Here is a 24,052-nt window from a genome sequence, read left to right on the forward strand (position 1 = left end):
CAGAATACTGGAATTACAAATTCTGAAATGCCTGGGCTCAAGTAAGGTGGTTAGATAAAATACATGCCATGTGAAACATTAGGGTACTGTGTAGTCGCTGTTTATATTGTTCGTACGTACACACACACCACATAATGTGCTTTGTAAAAACTTGCACCAAGGTTATCTGCTGTGACCTCATCTCCAGGGCAGAAAGAAAAAGGCCCATGGAATTCTGGCAGGGGTAAGATAAAGAGTCAAAAAAGAAAAACTCCTTGTCCTCAAGCAGGCTAATGAAGCAAGTGATAAGCTGCAGGTCAAATTCCCACTTCTGCAATCAAAACTTATCATAGGAGCCCCTGAAAAGGGAGTGCATCTGTCACATGCTAATGACCTCGCGGGGTTCACTGAACTACTAGGTGTACAGGGAAACTTGAAAGCACTTCACAACTCCTTGCGGGTATAATTAGCCTGTTGCAATTGCTGGCAAATCTCATCTTGGGACTTTCAAAGGTCACTCCAGGCTGTGAGATACCAAATGTGGAGTCCTACTCCCTTCTGGACATATTAGGCACACCCTACAATTAGTCCACACCTGCACCTGTTGCAAAGCTTCTTTCTTCAGTGATGCAAATGGGGACGCTCAACATTTCAAATTCTTCAGGGACTATCGACCTCAGAAGGCAGGCGAGGGACAGGTCTCACGTCTGCTGCTGGGGTGATGGATGGCGGTCACACGGGGAGCACAGGCGGAAGCCACCGTCTGTTCTTTCTAGACAGCTTCAGGGAGCACGGGCAGCTCGTGGGCTTCACTCCCCAAGTCACAGAAGCAGTCAATATTCTACTATGCTGCTTTGTAACCGCTTCTCATGATCCAGCTCAGCTTCTACAATCAATATGCAGAATTGCTGACCAAAAATAAAATCAGCATTACGGGTTTATCTAAGTTTTTCCAAATCAAAGTGAAGAAAAAGTGCTGCTAGTTACATACGGAGGAAAAAACTTATCGTATATACGGAGGAAAAAACTTATCGTATATAATCGTACAGCTCAGAGTGACACAATTCTCCTTCACCGTCGTAATTCTAAAATAACATACACAGCTGATAATCCGACAATGACAATAAATTCACTGCTGTAGTTATGTGTGTGTGTGGTTTTCAATGGAAATGCACGCAGAAATGAAACAAGCCATTTAAAAAGTCAAGTTCATGAAGTTTGAAGAAGTTTCATAAAGCTGTGAGTAAACATAGACAATTAAGAAAAGAGTGTTTGTTACGCACGAAGCGCTCAGCCCAGTGCCTCCTTCCTCTACCCCCCTTCTACCCTTCTCCCTTTCGCTCTCCGTGAAAGCCCACCCAGGACTGGGCTCCAATCCCTCCTTCTCTTTGAGTCCCGTGAGTCACTGGCACGTCCTTCTACATCAGAAAAGAACAATTCTTTGGCAGCTGATGTACGTGGCCACGTAAATGAGAAGAATAACAGCAATGCCTCTCTAAATGAACAAGAGCATGCTTGTAAATCTACCGGACAGTGACGCTCACTACCACCCAGTACAGAACCTATCATCACATATGCTGAAGTACTGGCCTCTCTATATAAAGTGCTTTCAAACCATAAGTGGGGCTTTTAAAAATAGGGAAAAACATTTTTCCAAACAAGTTTTACTGCATCATTGTTAAGTAATGTAATTCCCTCTGTTATACATTAAATTATGCATGAAAACGTTTAAGTGACTGAATAAAAATTGAATTAGTGAGATTATTCCGAAATTATCTTATGTCCTTACTATTCACTGCCCTCCAAAAATATTTTATCTTATGTTTAAATATATGTATACATAAACATGCATATACATAAATATATGCATATATGCTTACATGTGTGTATCTATACGCACCATATGAAAATAAAATATACAAGTGCCAATTTATTAAGGTTTGTTGTTGAGCCTATATAGTAATCAAATTTAGGAAACTATAAATTATATTTAAATTTATTATTTACAAGCAATTAATTACAAAAAAAATAGCAGCCAGGTGGCTTTCATTACATAAATTACTGTTAATGACAGAGACCTCATGCTGCTACTGTATTTAGCATTTGCATGTGTCAAGTGCATAGAGCTACCTCTTCAGGGTGGGGCAGAGCCCCAGAGCACAGATCACACAGGAAGTACAAGTCTGACTCACAAACACTGTGAAGGTTTAACTATTGCAGCAGAGAACTTGTGTGGTAATGACATTTTGCTGAAATTTTGAAAACCAGATGCATCATTACTGAACCTCAAGTAATGTTTAAAGTTCTGTCTCTACAATTTACATGTTACCAAAAGATGTTTAATCAGTTTGTATCCAACAAGTGAAAGAATTCTACTGACATCTCACGAATATCTTAAAGGCAATATTTAATATGCTTCCTCATACCACACACAACATATTAAGAAAAAAAAACTGTGCTCAAGTAAAGACAATACCATAAAGCATGAGTTTCAATTATATATATTAGCACACATAGTGGTAACCTGTGCTGTTATTCTGAATTAAATGCGATTCTTAAAGATAAAACCCATACAAAATGAAGAGGGAAAATGAAAAATCAATAATGGAAGACTTTCAGCCAATTTCAAACTATCTCTGAGATCTCCTGGTAGGCTTGGACCTACCTACCAGCAGCACAAGAAAAAAGAGAAAGTTTGATGGAAATACTTCTTAAATGACAGGATGATTCATAGTTTACTGTGGTTATCCTTCCTAAGCAAGTGAAAACTTACCAAGTGTAACTGAAAACCTCACACTGTAGTACCTCCCTGGTACTCCTAACCCATCCAACTCTTTGCTTCTCTTCCTCCCCTAAATCCTCCCTTACTAACAAACACTATGAGAGAAGTAGGTAACACAAACAGTCTCGAACCTCTTTGTAGTTATTCATCTCTGCTTGGGGAGCACAGAGAAATAATGGCCAATAGTTAAGGAAAGAGTCTGCTTACTATAGACAACAATCATTTACCCAGCCAACCAATGGAACTAATTCACTCAAGTATCTCTGGCCAACACAGTCACGCTGGGGAAGGAGCCAACTCTGTCCATTCAAGATGGCACCTTTGTAGAACTCACTCCAGAGCCACATCACAAGGCACCCAGAAAGCCAACCTCACAGTAACATCTCACTCACAGCGTGCAAAGCACCGTGGGGCCACCGACTCCAGTAATGCAGATGGACCTCACAAAAGATGTAGTCATTTGCACTGCAGTACACAGCAGGGAAAAAAGTCTCCATCCTTGATGCTCACCAGATAACATCAGCCTGTCATTTATCAAACTTACTGTTTATCTCCAAATAGCAGAAGCATTCTCAAAGTAGCGAGGCTTATCACCACGGAAAGTGTACAAATGTCTGTGCCCACATTCTAAAACAGACTTCCAAAAGCAGTTCTGCCTTCATTGCAAAGTGTGTCTAGTGGAAAATAATTCTCAGTCTAGTACTTTTAAAAAATTGAGTTGACTTTTTTTTTCAGGAACTTTGAGAATGTCACTTTTATTATTTATAAACACAAGATAATTCTGCCGTGGTTCTTGGCATATTGGTTTTTACTTTATAGTCATCACATGCATATATACACACAAACTTTAAAACACATGAAGTGTATAAAATAACATATAAAAAGCAGGCCCATAAAACCTACCACTAATCATCGCTTTATATGGCATACCTAAGAATTTAGAACAAGGCTGAAAAAGAATTAAATTCTTCAGTTGATAGTTGAATGCCACTGCCTTTGCAATACGAAATTATAACTTTTATATGCACCTGTTAGTTGTATGAAGCGGTTTCCTTTGGGCATTTCCCTGAATGCATATAATGGACCTTGATGGGGTCCACCATCCCTCTCCCTCATCCCCCTCCCTCCTTCCCAAACCAAACTCCACAGTTGTTTACAGTGGCTGCACACGGGCCAGCAAAGCTCTTCCCGGATGACAGGGGCAGGAACCATCGAGCCAGGCCAACCCAACTGTCAGCCCTGCCCCTGGTGGGTGGGAAAAACCCACCCTGAGGACGGAAGACCAAGACGGACAGAAACAAATTCACACTCTGCGTCATATTTTTCAGCACCAGACAAGACTGTTTGTCTTTCTAATCTAAACAAGTAACAACAGTTTGCCACTAGGTACAGGAAAGAAACCGAGAGCTGTATCTGGAAGAGAACGGGCAGTTAATGACTCTGTAGAAATCACTTTGTCCTCACAAGTGGGGGAGTGACATGTGAGCAACGCACACCCACACATACACTTGCATGCACATACATGCATGCGTGCGCACACACACACACACACACACATACACGGTGCCTAGCACCAACCCCAGGGATTCAGTTAATAAAGCCACAGACAGAGTGAAAGGAAGACTACCATTGCCCAACCCTCAGCACCTGGGCCGCCTATGAAAGTGACCTCGTGATGCTTCATCCAACCATGTGGCTCTGCTTCCTAAAAGCAGAGCGGACTGTTTTGACTGCTGCGCAGTAACTCTATTTACTGACTCTTGGGAAAAAAAGTGCATGACTACATGAGAACTCCTGAAATGGGGGGAAGGGAGACAAAAAATCTCAAAGATAAATGGATTGAAACCTCTACCTCCAAAAGATCCGCAATGACCCGGGACCAACGCGCTTGGTTTTACCTCCAAGTTTTCTAAACTTCTGAAAACTACACTTAGAAACGCTACCGGTTCAAATGACACTGCAGTTAACATCTTAGACACACGACTGGATTTTTATACCACTAACAAAGTACTTAGTTAAAGGACAGACAAGTACTAAACGAAGCCACGGACACATTTTGAACTGAAAAGCTCTGTCTGTGCGCTCATAATCCGTTACCTGGAAAAAGGCAGAAGGTCTCTGCGGCCCCTCATCAGCATATCAATGACACATGCCACAAGAGAGGAGCACTAGTTTGTTTGATTGATCATGGTAGATAAACTCCAAATAACAGAGAAATTAACAAATGCTTGACATTTGCTCAACATCCATTATTCTGACACTGCTTTCAGGATTTCAAAGCCTGGGAGCGTGCTTCATCAACATTCATATTCCCCTGCGAGCCGCAGGCACCATATTGCGCCCCGCCTTCGCGCTGATGAAAACTGCACAGTGGCCATTTCCAAAATGTTCTGGGACTCCACAAGGGGCCCTTTTCTCTCTTGTTCCTGCTCTGCAGTTTTCTTCTAAACACTTCCAAGATAAAAGCATCTGCCAGTTTTTCTCTCTAGGGATGTATGCAAAATGAACTTAACAGTTTTAAGGCAGGAGTAACCCTCACATCTAAATTCATTCGGAGGACAGAACAGGGCCTAAGAGGCTTCCCCGGGGACAAAACCCTGCGGAAACTCTCCCCCCACACAACAGTGGGGGCTTTATAAAAACCGATGTCCAGACAATTTCCAATTCAAATGCCCAGCATAGCATGACCTTTGTCGCTTTTCTGGGCCCAAGATGCACCCATGATTTTTTATTCTACCCAGAGCAGACATTAGACAGGGCACCATGGCTAAGCAGGAGGTTCGATATTTGCATGTTCCTCTATTGTGAAAATGAAACAGTGACAGCACTGTGTCAAATTCTTTTCCCTCTAGAACTTTCACTCCATAGAGAGGCATGGCTGGCAGATGACTCCCCAACATCTGTGTTATGTACCCGGCACAGCTGAGGAGCCCCGGACCCCTGTCAAAACATCACGGGGATGACCTGCACCTTCGGAGGCCGCCTCCTTCCCCCGGCCCCGCCCCCGCCCCAGAGATAAACGTCCACAATGCACACGGTGCCATGTTTTAACAAAATATAAGGATGGCAAGACGGATGAACGTAATTTATAGTCATCAGGCTGCTCACGTAGCAGCTCAACATATGCTGTATAAATGCCCTATACCGAATAATTTATCAGGTCTGACACAGTGCACATCATATTGTTCTATTTCATATACTTCCTAAAATTTCACGGATCAAGCATTACTTCTGAAAGCACAGAGGATGCCCTAGAAAATATTTATTCGCGTCTCGTGATTTATTTTGATTATCGTTACAGCTACATGAAAAAGTACAACTCACAAAATTACAAGGTTAAGGTTTATGCAGTCATTGCTTCATATACTAAAATATAACAACAAATGGTTCCACGCCTGTGTTCCATTTAATGTTAAGGAAAACACTAAGCACTTAGTTGCCTACTAAATAGCTGAATTTTTTTTTAATAACTACTTAAATATCCTGACCCAGAGAGTTAGAACCTAAGAAATAAGCTCAGGAAAGAAGAGCACATCCTTTGTGGCGAGAACAAGACGGGCCCAAATGAACAAACGTACTTCTAAGTCAACTTCTCAACAGACATTATGAAAAGGAGCCCTGGCCACCCACCGCTGAGAGCTGCAAGAACTCACTGTGACAGATGAAGTGACAACACACAAAGTAAGGCAGCAAGAGAAGGTGCTGGAAGATACCCCGCAAAATACAGTTCCTGTCTGCAGGGATTACAGCCCACTAATGGAACACACGGTTCTAACCCAACAGCCCAATAGTACAATGGTCAAAGCAAAGAATGAAATTTGTACTGGATCTCATTTACTATTTGAAAGTTTGAAGGGGGAGAGGCAGATGGGGAAACGGAAGGAAGGAGGATAGCAAGAAGGAAGGATGGACAGAATGAAGAATTCCAGAAATGAGTCACACTACTTGAGGGTTTTTTTTTTCTATTTTTCTTGTTTTCTTTTGTGGCAGTGGGGACTGAACCCAGGGTCTTGCACATTCTAGGTTAAGTGTTGTACCACTGAGCGAACACCCCAGTCCTCTTTTACTTTGAGACAGGGTCTCACTAACTTGCCCAGGCTGGCCTTGGACTTGCGCTCCTCCTGTCTCAGCAGAGTAGTGGGGACTGCAAGTGTATACCACCATGCCCAGCCAATTTACCTTACAATGTTCTATGAGATTAAGTCTCCAAGGCAAAACAAAGGAAAAAGATTAGAAACAGGCAGTGAGACCACCAAAGCAGGAAAGATCTGAATGATTTTCCAAGTCAAAGACGAATAGGTGTTGCCCTGATCATGACTGAGGAAACTTTTCAATTCAGGGAAGAATACTAAGAAAAATACCTGTCCATTCCCAATGGACTATTTTATTCAAAATGCACTAAAATGAGGTGGAAACAAGACAAGGAAATACCCTTCTTAGGAGTAAAGTTTTGTTTCCATTGAGGTGATCAACAAAAGAATCACCTCTTGACAGTAAGATTCCTAGGCACCCTGAGAAACAGCATGTGTTTCGGGTGTGAGTGGTCAGAAGCAAGGCTCAAGTATCCCCAAAACTTGGCTTCCCAGAGCCTGGGGAGAGCTGCCCCCCAACGCCTCAGGCCCAGCAAGCAAACCAGGAAGCCATATAATACGGGAGTGCAGGCCACACAGCTGACTGGAGGTGAAGATGAGAACACCAAGCAGTGTCCAGCTTTATGTGAGGCTTTATCTGACGTGGACCACGGCATCAGCAGAGGGTCTGAGGAGGAGGCTGGGGCAGGAAGCGCACCGGCAAAACCCCACCATGGTTCCTGGAGGGCTCGGAGGAAAGGAATGAGCTTGGGTGTTGTGGAGTTTCACTAGACCCCAATCATCAAGTCACTCCGTTGCTTTATTTCTGGACAAGAAATATATCTTACCTTTCTGAGATTATTTTCTGGTTACAAGCCAACCATTATGAACCTTTCACTGAATCGCTGCATATGGCACTTACGGGATAAACAATTATAAAAATAACTCTGTCACAAGCGCATACATTTTATTTTATTTAGTGATGTAATAAGCTTAGGGGCATATATCAGGTCCAAAATGGTCTTGGTCATTAATTTAAGCAATAAATCACAGGTCTTGCCAACAATGACGGCAAACAGATGCTAACAAGTATATTATTTAATATTGCCATGTGTTATAAAAATGTAAGTATGCTCAAGACAAGTCTTAAATTTTCATAATAATATGCATTTAATACATTTCTGTTTTGACACAAGCAGGAGTCAGATTTATAGGTCCCGTTCCATAGCTGCTCATTCTATGAACATCACAGTGTATTCTGAAGGTGTTTTTTTTTTTTTCCTTAACCAGGAGAAAACCTTTAAATGGCCTGCTTGCAACTATTCTGTCTTGGAGTAAATAATGTCAGCAGTTGAAATTCACTAAACGAAATGAATCTATTGCTTTATGTCTCCAGAAAAAAGGAAAAAAAAAAAAAGCTTTTTTGTTTACATTTACCAGGTTTTGAACTCAGAACCTCAGGCTTGCTAATAAGCAAGTACTTTACCACTTGATCCACGTCAGCCCTGATGTTACAATTTTTAAAGAAACATTATAAACTAAGAAACTACAAGAGCACACTCTGTGTGTGTGTGCACGCGCACGCGCGCACGCGCACACGAGTAGTTTGAATTCAGGGCCTCACGCTCTTGCATATTAGCTTTTTTCACTCCAGGCTGGTGCTCTACCTCTTGAGCCACAACTCTGTTTCCAAGAGCATTTTTTTTTTTTTTGGCCAGTCCTGGGCCTTGGACTCAGGGCCGGAGCACTGTCCCTGGCTTCTTCCCGCTCAAGGCTAGCACTCTGCCACTTGAGCCACAGCGCCGCTTCTGGCCGTTTTCTGTATATGTGGTGCTGGGGAATCGAACCTAGGGCCTCGTGTATCCGAGGCAGGCACTCTTGCCACTAGGCTATATCCCCAGCCCCTCCAAGAGCATTTTTAAACCAAGTTGGCAGCTGATATTTTTCGCATTCATTTTGCACGGTTTCACATCATACCAGACCAAAACTGCTAACTTCATCAACGAACATACAAGTAATGTTCAATATTCAAAAACCTTGTAAGTAATAAGCTAAAAGAAAACCTATACTGATATTCTTAGGCAAAATTAAAGGATTAATGCAGTATGGTCTCAAGACACAAAACCATTTACCACTGAGCCCCTTCCATAAGGGTGATGGATTGTCCCAAATAAAACAGTATTGTCTCCTTTCACCAGCGTGGCAACGCGCACCCCACCGGAGAGAAGTGACTGTCAAGAAATCAATTTTTTAATGGCTTTCACAAATATAAAGAAAGAGAGAAATACAAACGGCTGTGAAGCACCCAAAGCATGTTTTGTGTGCGGGTTGGGCGGCTCTGACAGTGTCTCCCCCCCGGCAGCCCGCGGTCGGTGGGCGTAGTGGTCCTCCTTTGTGTCGGAAGCAAGACTTCATGCTTCCCAACACTGGAGGAAGAAGCAGGGCCTGGAGTATGGAAACTAAATTTTCTTCATTAAATCTACTGAAGCAGATATTAAAAATGCATTTAATATACTGGTGGGTGCTGGTCGGTGGGCCTCGCGGACTGTGACAGGCCAGTTACTGGTGACGAGCCGTCAGAGGGCCTTCGCAGAGACGCCCGGCTCTCGCCCTCAAGGACAGCGACGTCTTCCCTGGTGTGGGAGCATTCACTAAATCACAGGCCTGCGCGCACACGGCCCGCGTGTCTGCGTGTGCAAGCCAATGATGGATGGCCTCGTCAACTCCTTACGTCCTGAAAGCCCGGTTTCCTGCCACTCCAATCATCAGACCTCGGCTTCAGAACAGATCAGTAGCAGCGAATCTATTTTGCAGGCTCGATTAAAACAGAAGCTCTTGCCATCAGAGTCTCTAACACTCTGCTCTAGTATTTGTTGTTTTAACCAATTATTTGAGCAGGATATCTGATGGGTGTTCAGATACTGTAACCCTACAGGGTCTTCCTAATGTTTCCTAGGCTATAATTTTATTTATGACAAAATAGTCCAGGTATTTAATGGTGAGGGGTCTGACTGCGAAATTTATGTTAAGACAATCTCCCTTCTGGGAACAGCTGGCAAAACCTTACAAATATTCTCTATCGTTCTTTCATATGCAGTATTATATTGTAAAGCCAGTGGGTTGGCCAGTGCACTTAAAAGGAAATTCCAAGGGAATTACCAGTCTCTAAACCACCTCAGCCTCGTAAAACAGTAATTCATGTGAGTTCTCTTATTTATAATCTACATAAAGGCACAAGCCACTTAAAAATTCCTCTGACAGTTACAAACTTTCGATGACAAAAGTTCAACTTGTCAAAGAAAAAAACCTATTAAAAGAACACACATGTTCAGCTCCAAGCGTCTTCGTGTCAGCGTCTCTCCTATGAGCCACCGAGCGCTTTTCAGCTGCAGCTCATCTATGGAACAGACGATAGCGGCACACTCACAGCCTTTACCCAGAACTTCACGAAAATGGACGAACTTAGCACAACACATCATAGAGCGGAGATACGGGCAAACGGGGCGGTGCTAAGGCACCAAACAGCTTGCTATGAACGAGCGGCTTTGAGACATGCTTTTGGAAAAAATATCAAAGAAAAAACATCCCATTTAGCCAGCAGCCGGCTAGACGGGGTGGGTAGCACCCGCACAGTGCAAGCTCCACCAAACCCCTGCCCCTCACCTCAACCTTAGCATCAAGATTAAGCTCGCTTTTATTGCGCACAAAGGTCACCTGTATTAGGTCAAGATTCAAAGTCCCTTGTCAGGAAAGGTTGATATATTCCAACCTTTCCTATGCTATGCATCAAATTTTTCATGGTAAAGTCATATTCAGCAGACAGTATATTCAGCAATTTATTGTGCCATTGTAATACGATGCAGAATACAATTGTCCAGAAAGCTATCCCATGAATAAAATATTTTCCATGACAGCATGCCAAATCTAGACTCCTTACACACCTCTAACAGATGAAAGAAAACTAACCAAGTTTTATTTCCACACTTTGGGAGAGTGGAAGGCAAATAACTGTCTCCCAAAATACAATCTATAGAGTAATTGTGACCAACTTTCACAGTCTTTGGCCACAGGCAATGTTTTGTCAGTGTCACTCAAATTTTTAAGTGTTTTTTTTTAAAGTGCAAAGATCCCTAACCCGATGTAATGCTTTTATTCCAAACTGGACTGAACACTTCAAGTGAAGTACCCTTTGACCTAGAACTCAGTGTGACAGTGTCTCTCTGATAAACAGAGCAGGAAGGGAAGCAGAGAAGGGGCTTGCCCAATTCACCAGTATGCGGCCGCACAGTTCCTGCAGCCTGTACTACCATGACGAACTATCTTACTCATTCTTCAGGTTGGATTAATACCTATATTAAACAGTAAAATTAAGACTCCCCATCATAATCACCAAAAATCCTCAAAAATCCTCTAAAAATCTCTAAGAGACACACACCTGAACCCACACATTTACTGGAAGACTGCATTCCCTGATGTTTTTCACTATAATTACTGAAATGTCTTTTTTATGATGGAGTAACTGGCAGTTGAAAACGTATCACCTAAGCTTAAGGGTTCTGTAATTTCTGATGTGATAAATCCTGGGTTTACTGCTGGTACATTTCCAAATCCCTACAGAAATGCTGTAATGTCCCTAAACTTAGCTGATTAATCTGTTTTGAAAAGGATTACTTTTCCTAAATGAGCCATGTGTATCTGACTTTAAAAAATAAAACAAGCAGCCAGGTGCCAGTGGCTCGCATTTGTAATCCGAGCTACTCAAGAGGCAGAGATTAGAGGGATCACATTCAAAGCTAGTTTGGGTAGTGAGTTCATGAGACCCCATCTCAACTAGTACACATACGAAGAGAAGCCCCTCTCTTCTTCCCTTTCCACTCTGTTTATCATGAGCCTGTCATTCCAGGTATGCCAGAGGCTGAGATCAGGAAGACTGAGGTTCAAAGCCAGCTGGGAAAGAGGGACTGTGAGACTCAATTTCAACAGAAAAGGCCAGGTGCAGTATGAACGTAAACAGCTGTAAATAACTGTAAATAACCCAAGCAAGAAGCTATAGGCCTGGCTCGAGCAGCAGAGTGGTGGACGAGCAAACAAGAAACTTGAGTTTAAACCCCACTACCATCGAAAAACACTGTAACTAAATAAATGAAATAACCCCTCAGAGCAGAACAAGCGGCATTTTCTTTGTGTGAGCTCAGTGGAATGTCTACTGTGGAATGGGTTGTAATATTCCGTCTCCCCACTGCTAGGGTGTGGGCATCGGCTTCCCACGCTAACTGAGTCAAGGAAAACGAAGGAGAAAGCCCACTGCCCGCAGAAATACTCCACGCATCGATGGGGCAGAGCTAGAGATGCCTGTGCCCTCCGCCTGTGCCACCCCTTTCAGGAAGAACGCTGTCCTAACTGGGGCTGATAGGGCTGGGTAACGCACGCCATGGGCCCCCACAGGGAGCTGCACGAGTCCTAAGTGATGGCGGTGCATCTGCGTCTCACCAACTAACTGCCTGCGGGTGGGTGTGGGCAGGGGCTGGGCAAAGGGGAGCCAGGGCTTGCTCCATCTGCCGACGTCTCTGGTGCGGATGCCCTCCCCCTGGGTTGGGGTGGGGGTCCATTCAACGCGAGGCTGTGGCACGTAGAATCTGGAAACCATGCTCGGAGGAAATCTTCTCGGCAAACTCTGAGCTGGAAAGACACGGCTCCAGTCCCCAGCGGCTCCTGGCCAAATTCAGCCCACAGACTTGTTCTGTTTGGCCAGAAAAATGTTGGCCCACACAGTGTCTTAAAATTTCAAACACATTGAAAACTTGGGATGTTTTTCTTTAAAAAATAAAACATCAGCAGCTACTCTGGAGGCAGAGGTGTGGGAGGACTGCAATTCAAGACCGGCCCCGGGCAAAAGCTCGCAAGATCTGCTGGCAAGCGCCAAGCTGAGCATGGTGGTCACAGCTGTCATCCCAGCTGCGTGGGGGGGGGGGGGGTGGACACAGAGAGGAGGACCATGAGGCAGGGCAACCAAACTCTGTCTACGAAAGAAACAAAATAAAATGGAGGGAGTAGTAGAGCGCAGGTGCCCAGCAGGAGTGGGGCCCTGAATTACACCTCCAGCAACGCCCACACAAAGCACCGAAGCAATGCGCAGCAAGTCAAGCGCAGAGCTGGGGAGCCGTGCGGCTCGTCCTGCCCCTCCCCTGCCCAGCCATGGGGGCTGGCACACTGAGTGCCCCCGACCACTGGGGCAGTCCCCGGGCTCCGCCCCGCCAGCTGCACTGTGCCCCCGTCCTTGATGCCTGCCCAGCCCGGGGGGGGCGGGGGGTCCTCCAGCAGCAGAGCATGGGCTGGGCGGAGAGCTGTGGAGACACAGGACTTGGGCCACGCCACGGGGGAGCCACGGCACAGGGGGGACGTCACTCATGGAGGCCGCGGTGAGCACACCACAAGGACTGGACAGCAAGGTGATCTCTAACCGCTCCCTGGACCCAGCTCCGGCTCTGCCTAGGTCACGGAACATGAACCAAGGGTAGATCTGCACACCCGAGCAGCAGCCCTTAGGATCTGCCTGCGCGGACGACCCAAAGTGCCGTGCATGTGCGGAGGAGCCGTGGTCCATTTTAATCTGTAGATATTAGTCAGCCTCCAAAAACATGAACCTAGACAATTTCACTTTATCTGTTAGGATACGAGGTTTGTGAGCTGTCTGTGACACATAGGCAGTAAGAGTCTGGGATATTTCATGTTATACAACAAAGTGTCTGTCTCCTATCCCCAGCCCATTTACCATCTTAGCTAAATGGAGCTTGAAGTGTAAGTTAATTTCAAATTTTATTAGCTTTCTCTACCAATATTATCAGCAAAAACAAATAGCAGTGTAATTTACCTTAAGCAAAAGATGTTATCAGCTTGGGAGTCATGTAGACAGAAAGGAAAATTGAAAATAAAAAAAAAAAAACTGCCAGTCTAATTCCACATGCAGATGCAAGAAGGCACACTTTCATGATTCCTTGCCCGCCGCCCCCCCCCCCCCATGCCACCAACAAATAAGGCCAACTGGAAGAGCCTGAGATACCCTGGCAGACACCACAGATTCACAGGAAACCATGGTATGCAGCAGGCATGAGTGTTCTAGCTCATCCCTACTCATCCAGAGCATCCCTAATCAAACAAACCCAGCTCCAGTGATTTGAGAGTGACCACAAACATCCATGACCAACGGTGATTCATGCATGTGCACTGTGCCAATCAGAATCCTCCACGCTGCTAGGTGATGTCAAGCAGCAGCAAGCCAATTGGCTGATGAGCCAACTTAGGCAAACAGCTGCATCCCACAGGTCAGCAGATTGCATTATGCTAGCAGAGGACCTGAGGAGCTTCCACGGTGTTAAATGAGAACCCTTGGAAACCCCTAGAGTTTACTATGCCGCCTATTCCCTACATCAGAAGATTACAGTGAGTAGTTTGTCCCTTCTTAGTTATGACTAGAGCAAAGGCCAACTCTTAGCCATGGCTAACTACTATAAAAATAAATTAAAGTAGAAGGGAAAGGAGCAGTGACAGCACCAGGTATTCCAAGTCTCAGCCGTGGTATGCTTGCTGCTCCCAGGACAACCTCAGAAAAACAGAATTACCAACTCTCAAGAGCCAGCATTTGGTCAGGAAAAGACTTAGTACAGTACTTGTGTATTTGACTGAACAACAGTATCAAAAGACATGGTTTTCTACTACTTGAATCACTTTTCTTAAAATACTCATCCTCTCATCTTAAGATTACTTGAAGTTTAACCGTTTCAAACACTATTAATGGCTGAATCACTGAGTGGCAATTATTTCAGACACATTAAAAATGAAGACCTGAGAAATGTTCACATTCTGCTTAGGATAGAGAATTAGAGCCCTGTTACCTCAATAAGACTCCAGGTACTTAGTGGGTCACAGTTTGACAGCAAAACATCTATTTGTCTGTCTAACCTATACCAGAAAGAATCCACAGTCTAGCAACAGAACTGAAAGTATATGTGGAAAACCACGGAAGTGTTCCTTGATAGGAGGGAAGAATTCGACTTCCCCTACACCCAGAGCTGATAGGAAGGATTAACTACTCCTAAACATGTTCCTCTTGCTTCCAAGTGTAGAAAGAGGGGCTGGAGGCAGGGTGGGAGAACACCTGGCTAGCAAGCACAAGGCCCTGGGTTCAAATGCCAAGGACCTACAGGAAAGGGTTGCATTTGTGACCAGCACGCACCATCTTAAACACTTGGGCACAGACTGTTCCACTCTGGTCTAAGCCCATGGGCCCAACGATGGCCTGTGTCAAGATGTCAGTTCTATCCCCAAGGAAACGTAGCGTTCTCTTTGAGAGGAAAGCATTCTTGTGCTCACTGGGAGCCAACTCACTGCAAAAGCAACTTGTCTGCAGGAAGAGGAAAGGAAAAGACCTCTGGAATCAAACATCTGAAAATTTCTCCTTTCAATTCAAGCAAAAGAAAATTCATTATTTTCCCATTTCCTATAAGATTTTCATTATATATATTAAAATCAATTTTCACAAGTACTCCACAAAAGACCTTATATGTAACTATTGAGGACAAGTCAAAACCAATTAAGAAAACTGTACAAAATATGCAATAAAACCATAATAGTAAGTTTAGTCCACATTTGTTGAATGCTAAATGATAAAATATCATTGTCTTCTATAGATCTTTCCTCCTAAGGAAACAATCTTCCTTATTTCTTTTTCTTTACAAGCAACCATTCTACCTACAATGGGTTATCACTTAGAAAACCCAAGTATGGTGGCTAAACATAGATTTTTAAAATAAAAGCAATATTCTAGCAACATAAAAAAAAATCCCAGAACGAATAAGAAATATAACCAGCAATGGCTTCATCTCAGAATAACCCTATCGGAAGATGTCTTTCAAATACTCCTTCACAGGAATTGATATTCAACTGACTTTTGCTATTACACAAATCCAAAGCAGCACAAATATCCAATCAAAAGCAGGCGCGTCTTTTGCAAAGCAAAAGGGCCATCAATCCATTAACAAAATAATCTATCATAACACTTTTCTAGTTAAACTACAATGTAGCAACAAAATTACCATCTTATGTAACAAAAGAATCCTATCATAGAGCTAGGCACTGGGGGCTCACACCTAATAACCATAGCTACTCAGGAGGCTGAGATCTGAAGATCAAGTAGGAAAATCCATGAGATTCTTATCTCCAGTGAATCACTACAAAGCCAAAAGTGGAGCTGTGGCTTAAGTAGTAGAGTGCTAGCCTTGGGCTAAAAGCTCAGCACCTAGGCTCAGAGTTTAAATCTCACGAGCAGTATACGCACATGCGCGTGTGCACACACACACACCACCATCAGCATAAAAGATTAATAAAGAAGATACACAAAATAATATTCTCTTCTTAGACACTGCCACCTAACAATCTATAATGAACTACGCCCAGCTATCCTTGCTGAATATATGAATACCACTATTTAACTCTATTTCTATGGCAAAACCACAAATAGTATTGCTAGTTCAATAAAAGACTTTGGGATCCTTTATGAGCCATCTCGCTCATTATTCGGGAACTCAGGTCCACCACACATTATCAAAAGTGTAGAAAACTGACCACAAATTGAGAGAAACAAAGCGAACAGGAATAGTATTTTAATTAAGTAAGCCAAGCCCTAGAGTATTATACATTTCAGTGCTCAATCATAATTCTGAAAGACTAGTGAATATAGGTTTTAAAATGCCATTATATATCAAGTATTGGTTTTTCAACATTTGGGCCAACATCTGACAATGCCCTATGACTACGTGAGATCTCCAGCTCTTTAGTCATGACTTGGGAAGACAAAGTGAACACAAAGCAGCCATGGGAAGGCAAGATGTACTCAGAAGCCACAGAATTGAGGAAAAAAACTAATCCAGATAGAATAAAAAATAAAAAGATTGGGCTGGGAATGTGGCTTAGCAGTAGAGTGCTTGCCTAGCACGCATGAAGCCCTGGGTTTGATTCCTCAGCACCACATACACAGAAAAGCCAGAAGTAGTGCTGTGGCTCAAGTGGCAGAGTGCTAGCCTTGACCAAAAGGAAGCCAGGGACAGTGCTCAGGCCCTGAGTTCAAGGCCCAGAACTGGCCAAAAAAAAAAAAAAAAGAATAAGAAGATCATGAAGAGTACGGGAAAGAAATTAGGCAGAAGAATTTTTCATATTAGGAAAGAAAAGGACTTCTTGAGCATAAAGAAAAAAAACAAAAGGGTGTTTAAAAGCAAACTGATTTGTAACTGGTATGACCTATGAGCAATCAACATTCTTCACATGAGCAGGCCAAGCAGATCAATAAATATTATAGACAAATCAATTCACAGTAAGTGCCAATATGCCAACAGAAAAATTAGGCAAAAGACACCAAGGTGTCCTGATAATTCTAGAAGAAAATTAAATCTTCAAAAATATTTGGAATAATGTACAACGTATTATATATTTTTTTTAAGTTGCAGGAACAGATTCACCGTACTCTGCTGATACCAGGATTAGCACAGTCTTTTTGAGAGCAACTTGTCAATACACACCAAGATCCTTTAAAACCTAAATATCCATAGTACACACTGAACACTATGTTGAAAATGATCTATACAACTTGTGGGCGAGGAAGGGAAGGAAAATCTGGGAGAGAGCAAGGAAAAAGGTGACACTGTCCAAAAACAAACGTACACTTACTTGACTCTGTAACTGCTCTGAACATCACCTTTACAATAACAATTTTAAAGTATTTTAATCCCTATAAACCTTTATCAAAGGGCTGTCAATGTGTGGTCAATGGACTCCTGGAGCCTGGGACACTTTCAGGTCTACCAGGCCAAAACTATTGTAAGACATTATTTGCTTTTTTCCTTGTACTGGGTAAGACTTCCAACTCCTGACAATAAATCAAGGCCAGGGAACCATAACCGAATTCACAGTCATTGTATTTTTCACCTTCACACATACCTGGAAAAAGACATGTCTCTAATTAAGACCACTCACGAATTACATCCTCCTCTCCTCCTAAGTCTGTATGACAAAATAAGTGACCAGCAAGCACAGCGCCGGTGTGTTGCACGCGGGTGTCGTGAATGCGCCTGCGGGGTGGATTGTCTGGGAGCGGAGCAAGATTTTCCATGCCACACATCCCTACTTGAATGAACAATGAACAAAGTACGATTATTCAGATTTGGGTATCTGGCAGACATTTTCTCGGAAATAAATGACATGAGCCTGTCATCTCAAGGAAAACAACTAACAGCATTTGTTGCCAATGATAGAATTTGAGCTTTCAAGGGAAATTCAAATATTGGAAAGCTAATATCCATCCCCATAAACTTGACAGCTGCAAATCTTACAGACTTCTGAGGAAATCAGTGTGACTATTAACAAATGTCATTTTTTTTGATACTGAATAATGAAAGGTGACATTTGAAAATTGGTATGGTTCATAACCAACATCTTCAAATGAACAATGCATGATGAAAGAGGCCAAGTTCAACAGACTACAATGTCATTTTGTGGAAAAGTTCCTGGGTAAAGTTGCAGATTTCACACTACAATTAGTGTTTAAGACAATACCACATGTGGCTGGGCAGGCTAGCTGAAGCCTATCATCCTTGCTACTTGGGAAGCAGGCATCAAGGTTACAAAGTTTAAGGCCAGCCTGGGCTAAATATAAATAAATATATATACATATATGTAATACGTATGTATATGTATAATATATGTATATATTATATGTAGTAAATTAACTTTATTTCTTTAGCAAAACCACAAATAGAATTGCTAGTTCAATAAAAGACTTTTTCATCCTTTATAAGCCATTCTCACTCATTATTTAGAACTTGGGTCTGCCACACCTTATCAAAAGTATAGAAAACACACACACACATATATCTATTATGTGTGAGAAAAAATATATATATATATATATATATATTTACTACAGAGAGAGGGAGGAAGAAAGGGAGGGAGGGAGGGGGGGGCCATCAGAGCCAACACTGTGTGAGTTGGCACAAGCTATGGGGAAGCAAAAGGGACGGGCAGGACTCCTAGAGCCTATCACCCCAGAGATGCGGGGGAAACACAAAGAGAAGGATGGGAATCCGGGCCAGCCCAGGCATAAAGCAAGACCCTGACTCAGAAAGAACCAATACAAAACAAGGACAGTGGAATGAATTGCGCAGCAGAGCACCTGCCTGAGTGTGAGGCCAAGTGTGAACCCCAGTTTCCCAAGGAGGGGGCTGGATTTGTAGGATTTCCATAATAACAAAAATATTCAAAACTTCCCCCAAACTATCTAAAAATCCTACTAAATTACTGTTCCCTTTCCCAACTTCACGAGGCTGGAACTTCTTCACTCTTATTAAAGAACATGTCGAGGTTGGCAGTGTGGCTCCGCTGGCAGACCGCCAGCCAAGGGGCGAAAGCCTCAGGTACCACGGTTCCAGTTCCAGACAAATAGCAACACGTGGCAACAGATTCAAGTCTAAAGCAAGTGAATTCCTTCATGGAAGGAGGTATTAACCGGCAAAATTCTCCTCTCACTTTTTCAAAGTACTACTATTCTCCATATATGTATAAGGAAACTTACTAACTTTTAAAATAAACTAGTAAGTACCCATTTCTTAATTTCTCAGGTCATATTTATATTGGAGTAGATATAACTCCCATAAACCAAAGTTCTTTTGGGATCTTTAATACTTGTTTAGAGTACAAAGGAATGTGGAAGCCAATAGGGTTGAGTACACTTATGACATAGTCACTTTCAAATCCTGGGCTTAATAAGGAAAATAAGCAGGCTTGACATTAGGACTGTGTAAAAATTATTTTTTAAAAAAATCTTTGAGTGCAACAATAAGGAGTTGGATGATATATCTAGAATATGACGCCATTGGTTACTTAAATTCAAAGATGGTTTTGTAAAATAGTGTTCACAATATGTTGGGGAGAAAGCTCTTCCCACTAGAGGAGGAGAGATGGTGATAACAAAAAAGACCAGCAGCGACCAATTCTCCTTGGCTCGCGCCTGTAATCCCAGCAACCTGGGAGGCTGAGATGAGGAGGACAGTGGTCCAAGGCTAGCCTGGACACAATCGTTCACAAGACACCTTCTAGGCGTGGTGGCAAGACCCCACCATTTCAGCTAAGCGGGGTGCTGAGACTGGGGTGACCATGGTTCCAAGCCAGCCCAGGGAGAAAGGCCCACACAATTCCATCTCAACAGAACCAAGGGGGATTGGGGCCTGTTAGCTAGGAGGAAAAGAAAGCTCTCCTCCTCACGCCCCAGGAGACATCCATGAGTCCCATCGGCTCTCGGCTACCTCCAGGGCCACTCCTCCTTAGGGGTAATTTGTGGTCAGTTTGCAGTGAGGGCTTCTGGATAATGGACATAGAAACTTCCAACAACTTCCAGCCACACGGAGGCTCCTCAAGAGTGGAACCAGGTGTGCTCCTAGCCTGGCCTTTGCACAACCGTCCTACATGCTGCACCTCACACAGACACTTAAAACCACGAGTGGCAACCGTGTAGCGTGCCCACACCTCTTCCAAAAGCCGATCGAGTCATGGGTCCTCATTTCCCTATCACCACCCACCGTCATGACCTTGAACTCTCCTGTACCCCAATTCCTAGAAAACAATTTCTTAACTACATTTCCCTCAACCGTGTGCTTGTTTCTAGTAAACTCTGTGCTTTGCTAGGTTATTTGTGTGTGGTGTCTTCATTTCTTTGAAGGTGCCAAGAATCTCGAGTCTTTCTCTTGGCGAAGGATCACAGGAGTGCCCCCTACACATCGCTCCAGAGTCTCCTGACCTCCTTTCTCGAAGGCTGACACAGTCATCCTCCTAGCTCCACCTCCTGAGTAGCTGGAATAGCGGGCATGGCCTGACCCCAGCTCCAAGTAGCTCTTTAATTCCTCTGGCACATTATTTTGACCTGTCTAAAGAAAGCTGCCTATACCAAGAAAACTGGCTATTCTTTGGGAGGTGGGAAATATATTTGGGTGGTGCATGAATAAGGGAGGGAAGAGTGTGAAAGAAAAGCAAGAGGGTGTGGTGTCCCCACAGACAGAGGCTTTTCCAAGGGCTGACACAGTACCAGGAGGTTACTTCTTATGGAGGCACACAATGTATTTGTTATAAAAAATAAATATATAAGAAGAGACAAATACAAAGCAGAAACATATGTACATAATGTGAGCAGAAAATGTATGCCCCATTCCAAAAAAAATCAGATCAGAAAAAAAAATCTTCCTTTTCCTTGGCAAACCTTGACCCATTTCGTTCCTCGTAAGTAAAGTCAACAAAAGTTAATGACACAAAGTTAAATTCCAATTCGTCAAATGTGTGCCTTATTGGCAAGTGTGATAAAACCCCAAGGGCTCTAAACAGATAAATATTGCCCTAAATTAAATCTGAATATTGGAAAGAGGGCCAGTTTATAGACTAGGAAACCCAATCTAAAAAACTTAAGAAAAAAAAAAGAGTGCCAGGTTTCACTTCAATTTGTCTTGACAGCTATTTGCAATCGTTTTTCTTTCCTCGATACCATGCTAAACCCAGTAGGCTACAGCTTAAATGTATACAGTGCCACACAAGGGCACAAGTCTGGATTTGGCTTTTAATCAGACCCAAATAAACCCTCTATACTTTTAAAACAAGAACACTCCACACTTTTAGGAGAGCAGAGCCACATTAACCAAGTTATTGGCAACTGGTTCTTCATGGAATGTGTGGGTATGTGTTTACATCTTTAAGAGGAGGAATCTTTTTTTGTTTTGTTTTGTTTTGTTGTTTTTTTTTGCCAGTCCTGGGTCTTGGACTCAGGGCCTGAGCACTGTCCCTGGCTTCTTCCCGCTCAAGGCTAGCACTCTGCCACTTGAGCTACAGCGCCGCTTCTGGCCGTTTTCTGTATATGTGGTGCTGGGGAATCGAACCTAGGGCCTCGTGTATCCGAGGCAGGCACTCTTGCCACTAGGCCATATCCCCAGCCCAAGAGGAGGAATCTTGATTACATGATTCCTATCTTAGGAAGGTGAGTGACCCTAAAACTCACTGAGACATGTTTTGGGGAGGAGGTATGAAATATACCTGGAGTGAGTGTGTGTGTGTGTGTGTGTGTTAAACGTTCAGATCTGGTTGTTCAAGCGGCCGGTATTCAACAGTGGACCCGAGGCCCCAGTGTGCGGGGTCATCGCCTTGCACGGTTCACACCGTGGGTGGCAAGAGCCGGGTCAGGCCTGTAAACCTGCCCTCCACAGGGGGGCGGGTGGGTCCTCCGCCCCCTCCTCAATCTCCAGGACCCGCTTTCCTTTCCTTTGGCCGAGACCCGCGTGGTCCACATCTGTCACCAACCCGAGGGCAGGGAGGAAGCACCCACGGTCCGCTCCCCACCCAGCTCAAAGCCCACAAGCGCTTGCCAGATGCCTGGCCCTCCTGCGGCGCACGGTTCCCTCGCCTGGGGAGCTCCCCCCGCGACCTGGGGCATGCACACTCGGCGGGGAGCTCACCCCGGGACCTGGGGCATGCACACTCAGCGGGGAGCTCCCCCCCCGGGACCTGGGGCATGCACACTCAGCGGGGAGCTCCCCCCGGGACCTGGGGCATGCACACTCAAAGAGGAGCTCCCCTTGGGACCTCACGGCATGCACGCTCATCTGAGGAACCCCCGCGCTGGCCCGGCCCTCACCTGAGGAATGCACCTGGGGATCCTGGCTTGCACACTCACCTGGGGAACTCACCTGGGGAACCCTGGCGTGCACACTCACCTGGGGAACACACCTAGGGGACCCTGGCTTGCACACTCACCTGGGGAACGCACCTGGGGGACCCTGGCTTGCACACTCACCTGGGGAACACACCTGGGGGACCCTGGCGTGCACACTCACCTGGGGAACGCACCTGGGGATCCTGGCATGCACTCACCTGGGGAACGCACCTGGGGGACCCTGGCCCCGCCCTCACCTGGGGGACCCTGGCTTGCACACTCAGTGCACACTCACCTGGGGAACGCACCTGGGGGACCCTGGCGTGCACACTCACCTGGGGGACCCTGGCTTGCACACTCAGTGCACACTCACCTGGGGAACGCACCTGGGGGACCCTGGCGTGCACACTCACCTGGGGGACCCTGGCTTGCACACTCAGTGCACACTCACCTGGGGAACGCACCTGGGGGACCCTGGCGTGCACACTCACCTGGGGACCCTGGCTTGCACACTCAGTGCACACTCACCTGGGGAACGCACCTGGGGGACCCTGGCTTGCACACTCGGTGCACACTCACCTGGGGAACGCACCTGGGAGCCCCCGGCCCCGCCCTCGCCCGGGCCCCGCCGGCCGGGCGGCGCGCGCTCACCTGGGGAACCTCCGCCGCAGCTTCCGCAGGCTCTGGCGGGTGGGCGGCACGGACACCAGGCCCCGGGCGATCTCCTCGTACTGGGCTTTGGTCAGGATCATGGCGGGCCTGGGGCGGGGGGCGGGGCCGGGGGCTGAGCGCCGGGACGGGCGGCCGGGGCGTGACCTTTGCCCCCGAGCGCCCCCGCGGGCGGACGCGCGGGCCGGGGACGCGCGGGCCGGGGACGCGCGGGCGGCTCCGCGGCGGGGCGGGCTCCCGCCTCCGCGCCCTCGCCGGGGGTTCTGCGCAGCCGCACGGGGGCCGGCTGAAGCCAGCGGCCGCCATGCCGGGCGAGGGCGAGCCAACCCGGAAGACGCCGCGTCCCCGAGGAGGCCCGCGCGGGGCGGGTCCCGGCCAGGCCCGCCCGGCCCCCCGCCCGGCGCCCGGCCCTCCCCACGCCCGCCCCGACGCCCCCCACCCCACGCCCGCCCCGGCGCCCCCCCACCCCACCCCGCGGGCCCGCGGCGCCCCCCCACGCGGAAGGCCCGCCCGGGACCCCGGGGTCCCCCCCCCGCCCCGTGCACCCCGCGGGCCCGCCTCACCCCCGCCTCACCCCCGCCGCGCCCCCGCCGCGCCGCCGTCGAGGAGCCGCCGTGAGCGTGCCTCGCTGGAGCGCGCCGCCGAGGAGGAGGAGGAGGGGGAGGAGGGGCGGACGGCGCCGGGCTGCCGCGGAGGGCCGACCCCGCCGGCCCGGCCTCACCTGGGGCGGGGGGGGGGGCGGGGGGGGCGGGATTCGGACGGGACCTCCGGGCAGGGGAGGTAACCGCCGCCGCCGCCGGCGCTGCCCGTTACCCAGGT

General features: G+C 45.9%; 1 protein-coding gene across 5 annotated transcripts in view; it reads right to left on the minus strand.

Moving 5' to 3' along the window:
* Cdin1 (CDAN1 interacting nuclease 1) overlaps nt 1-23,392 on the minus strand; it is a 210,017-nt gene extending 186,625 nt beyond the window's left edge. Inside the window, exon 1 of one of the 5 annotated variants that reach the window (XM_048331949.1) lies at nt 23,216-23,392. In XM_048331949.1, the coding sequence (XP_048187906.1) occupies nt 23,216-23,316 (101 nt within the window). In that variant the 5' untranslated portion in view covers nt 23,317-23,392. The remainder of the gene's footprint in view (nt 1-23,215) is intronic. The other 4 variants (XM_048331947.1, XM_048331945.1, XM_048331950.1 and 1 more) reach the window with 4 other exon arrangements.
* Between the last annotated feature and the right edge of the window lie 660 nt (nt 23,393-24,052).

Source organism: Perognathus longimembris, chromosome 23 (assembly GCF_023159225.1).
Source record: "Perognathus longimembris pacificus isolate PPM17 chromosome 23, ASM2315922v1, whole genome shotgun sequence".
Taxonomy (NCBI): domain Eukaryota; kingdom Metazoa; phylum Chordata; class Mammalia; order Rodentia; family Heteromyidae; genus Perognathus; species Perognathus longimembris.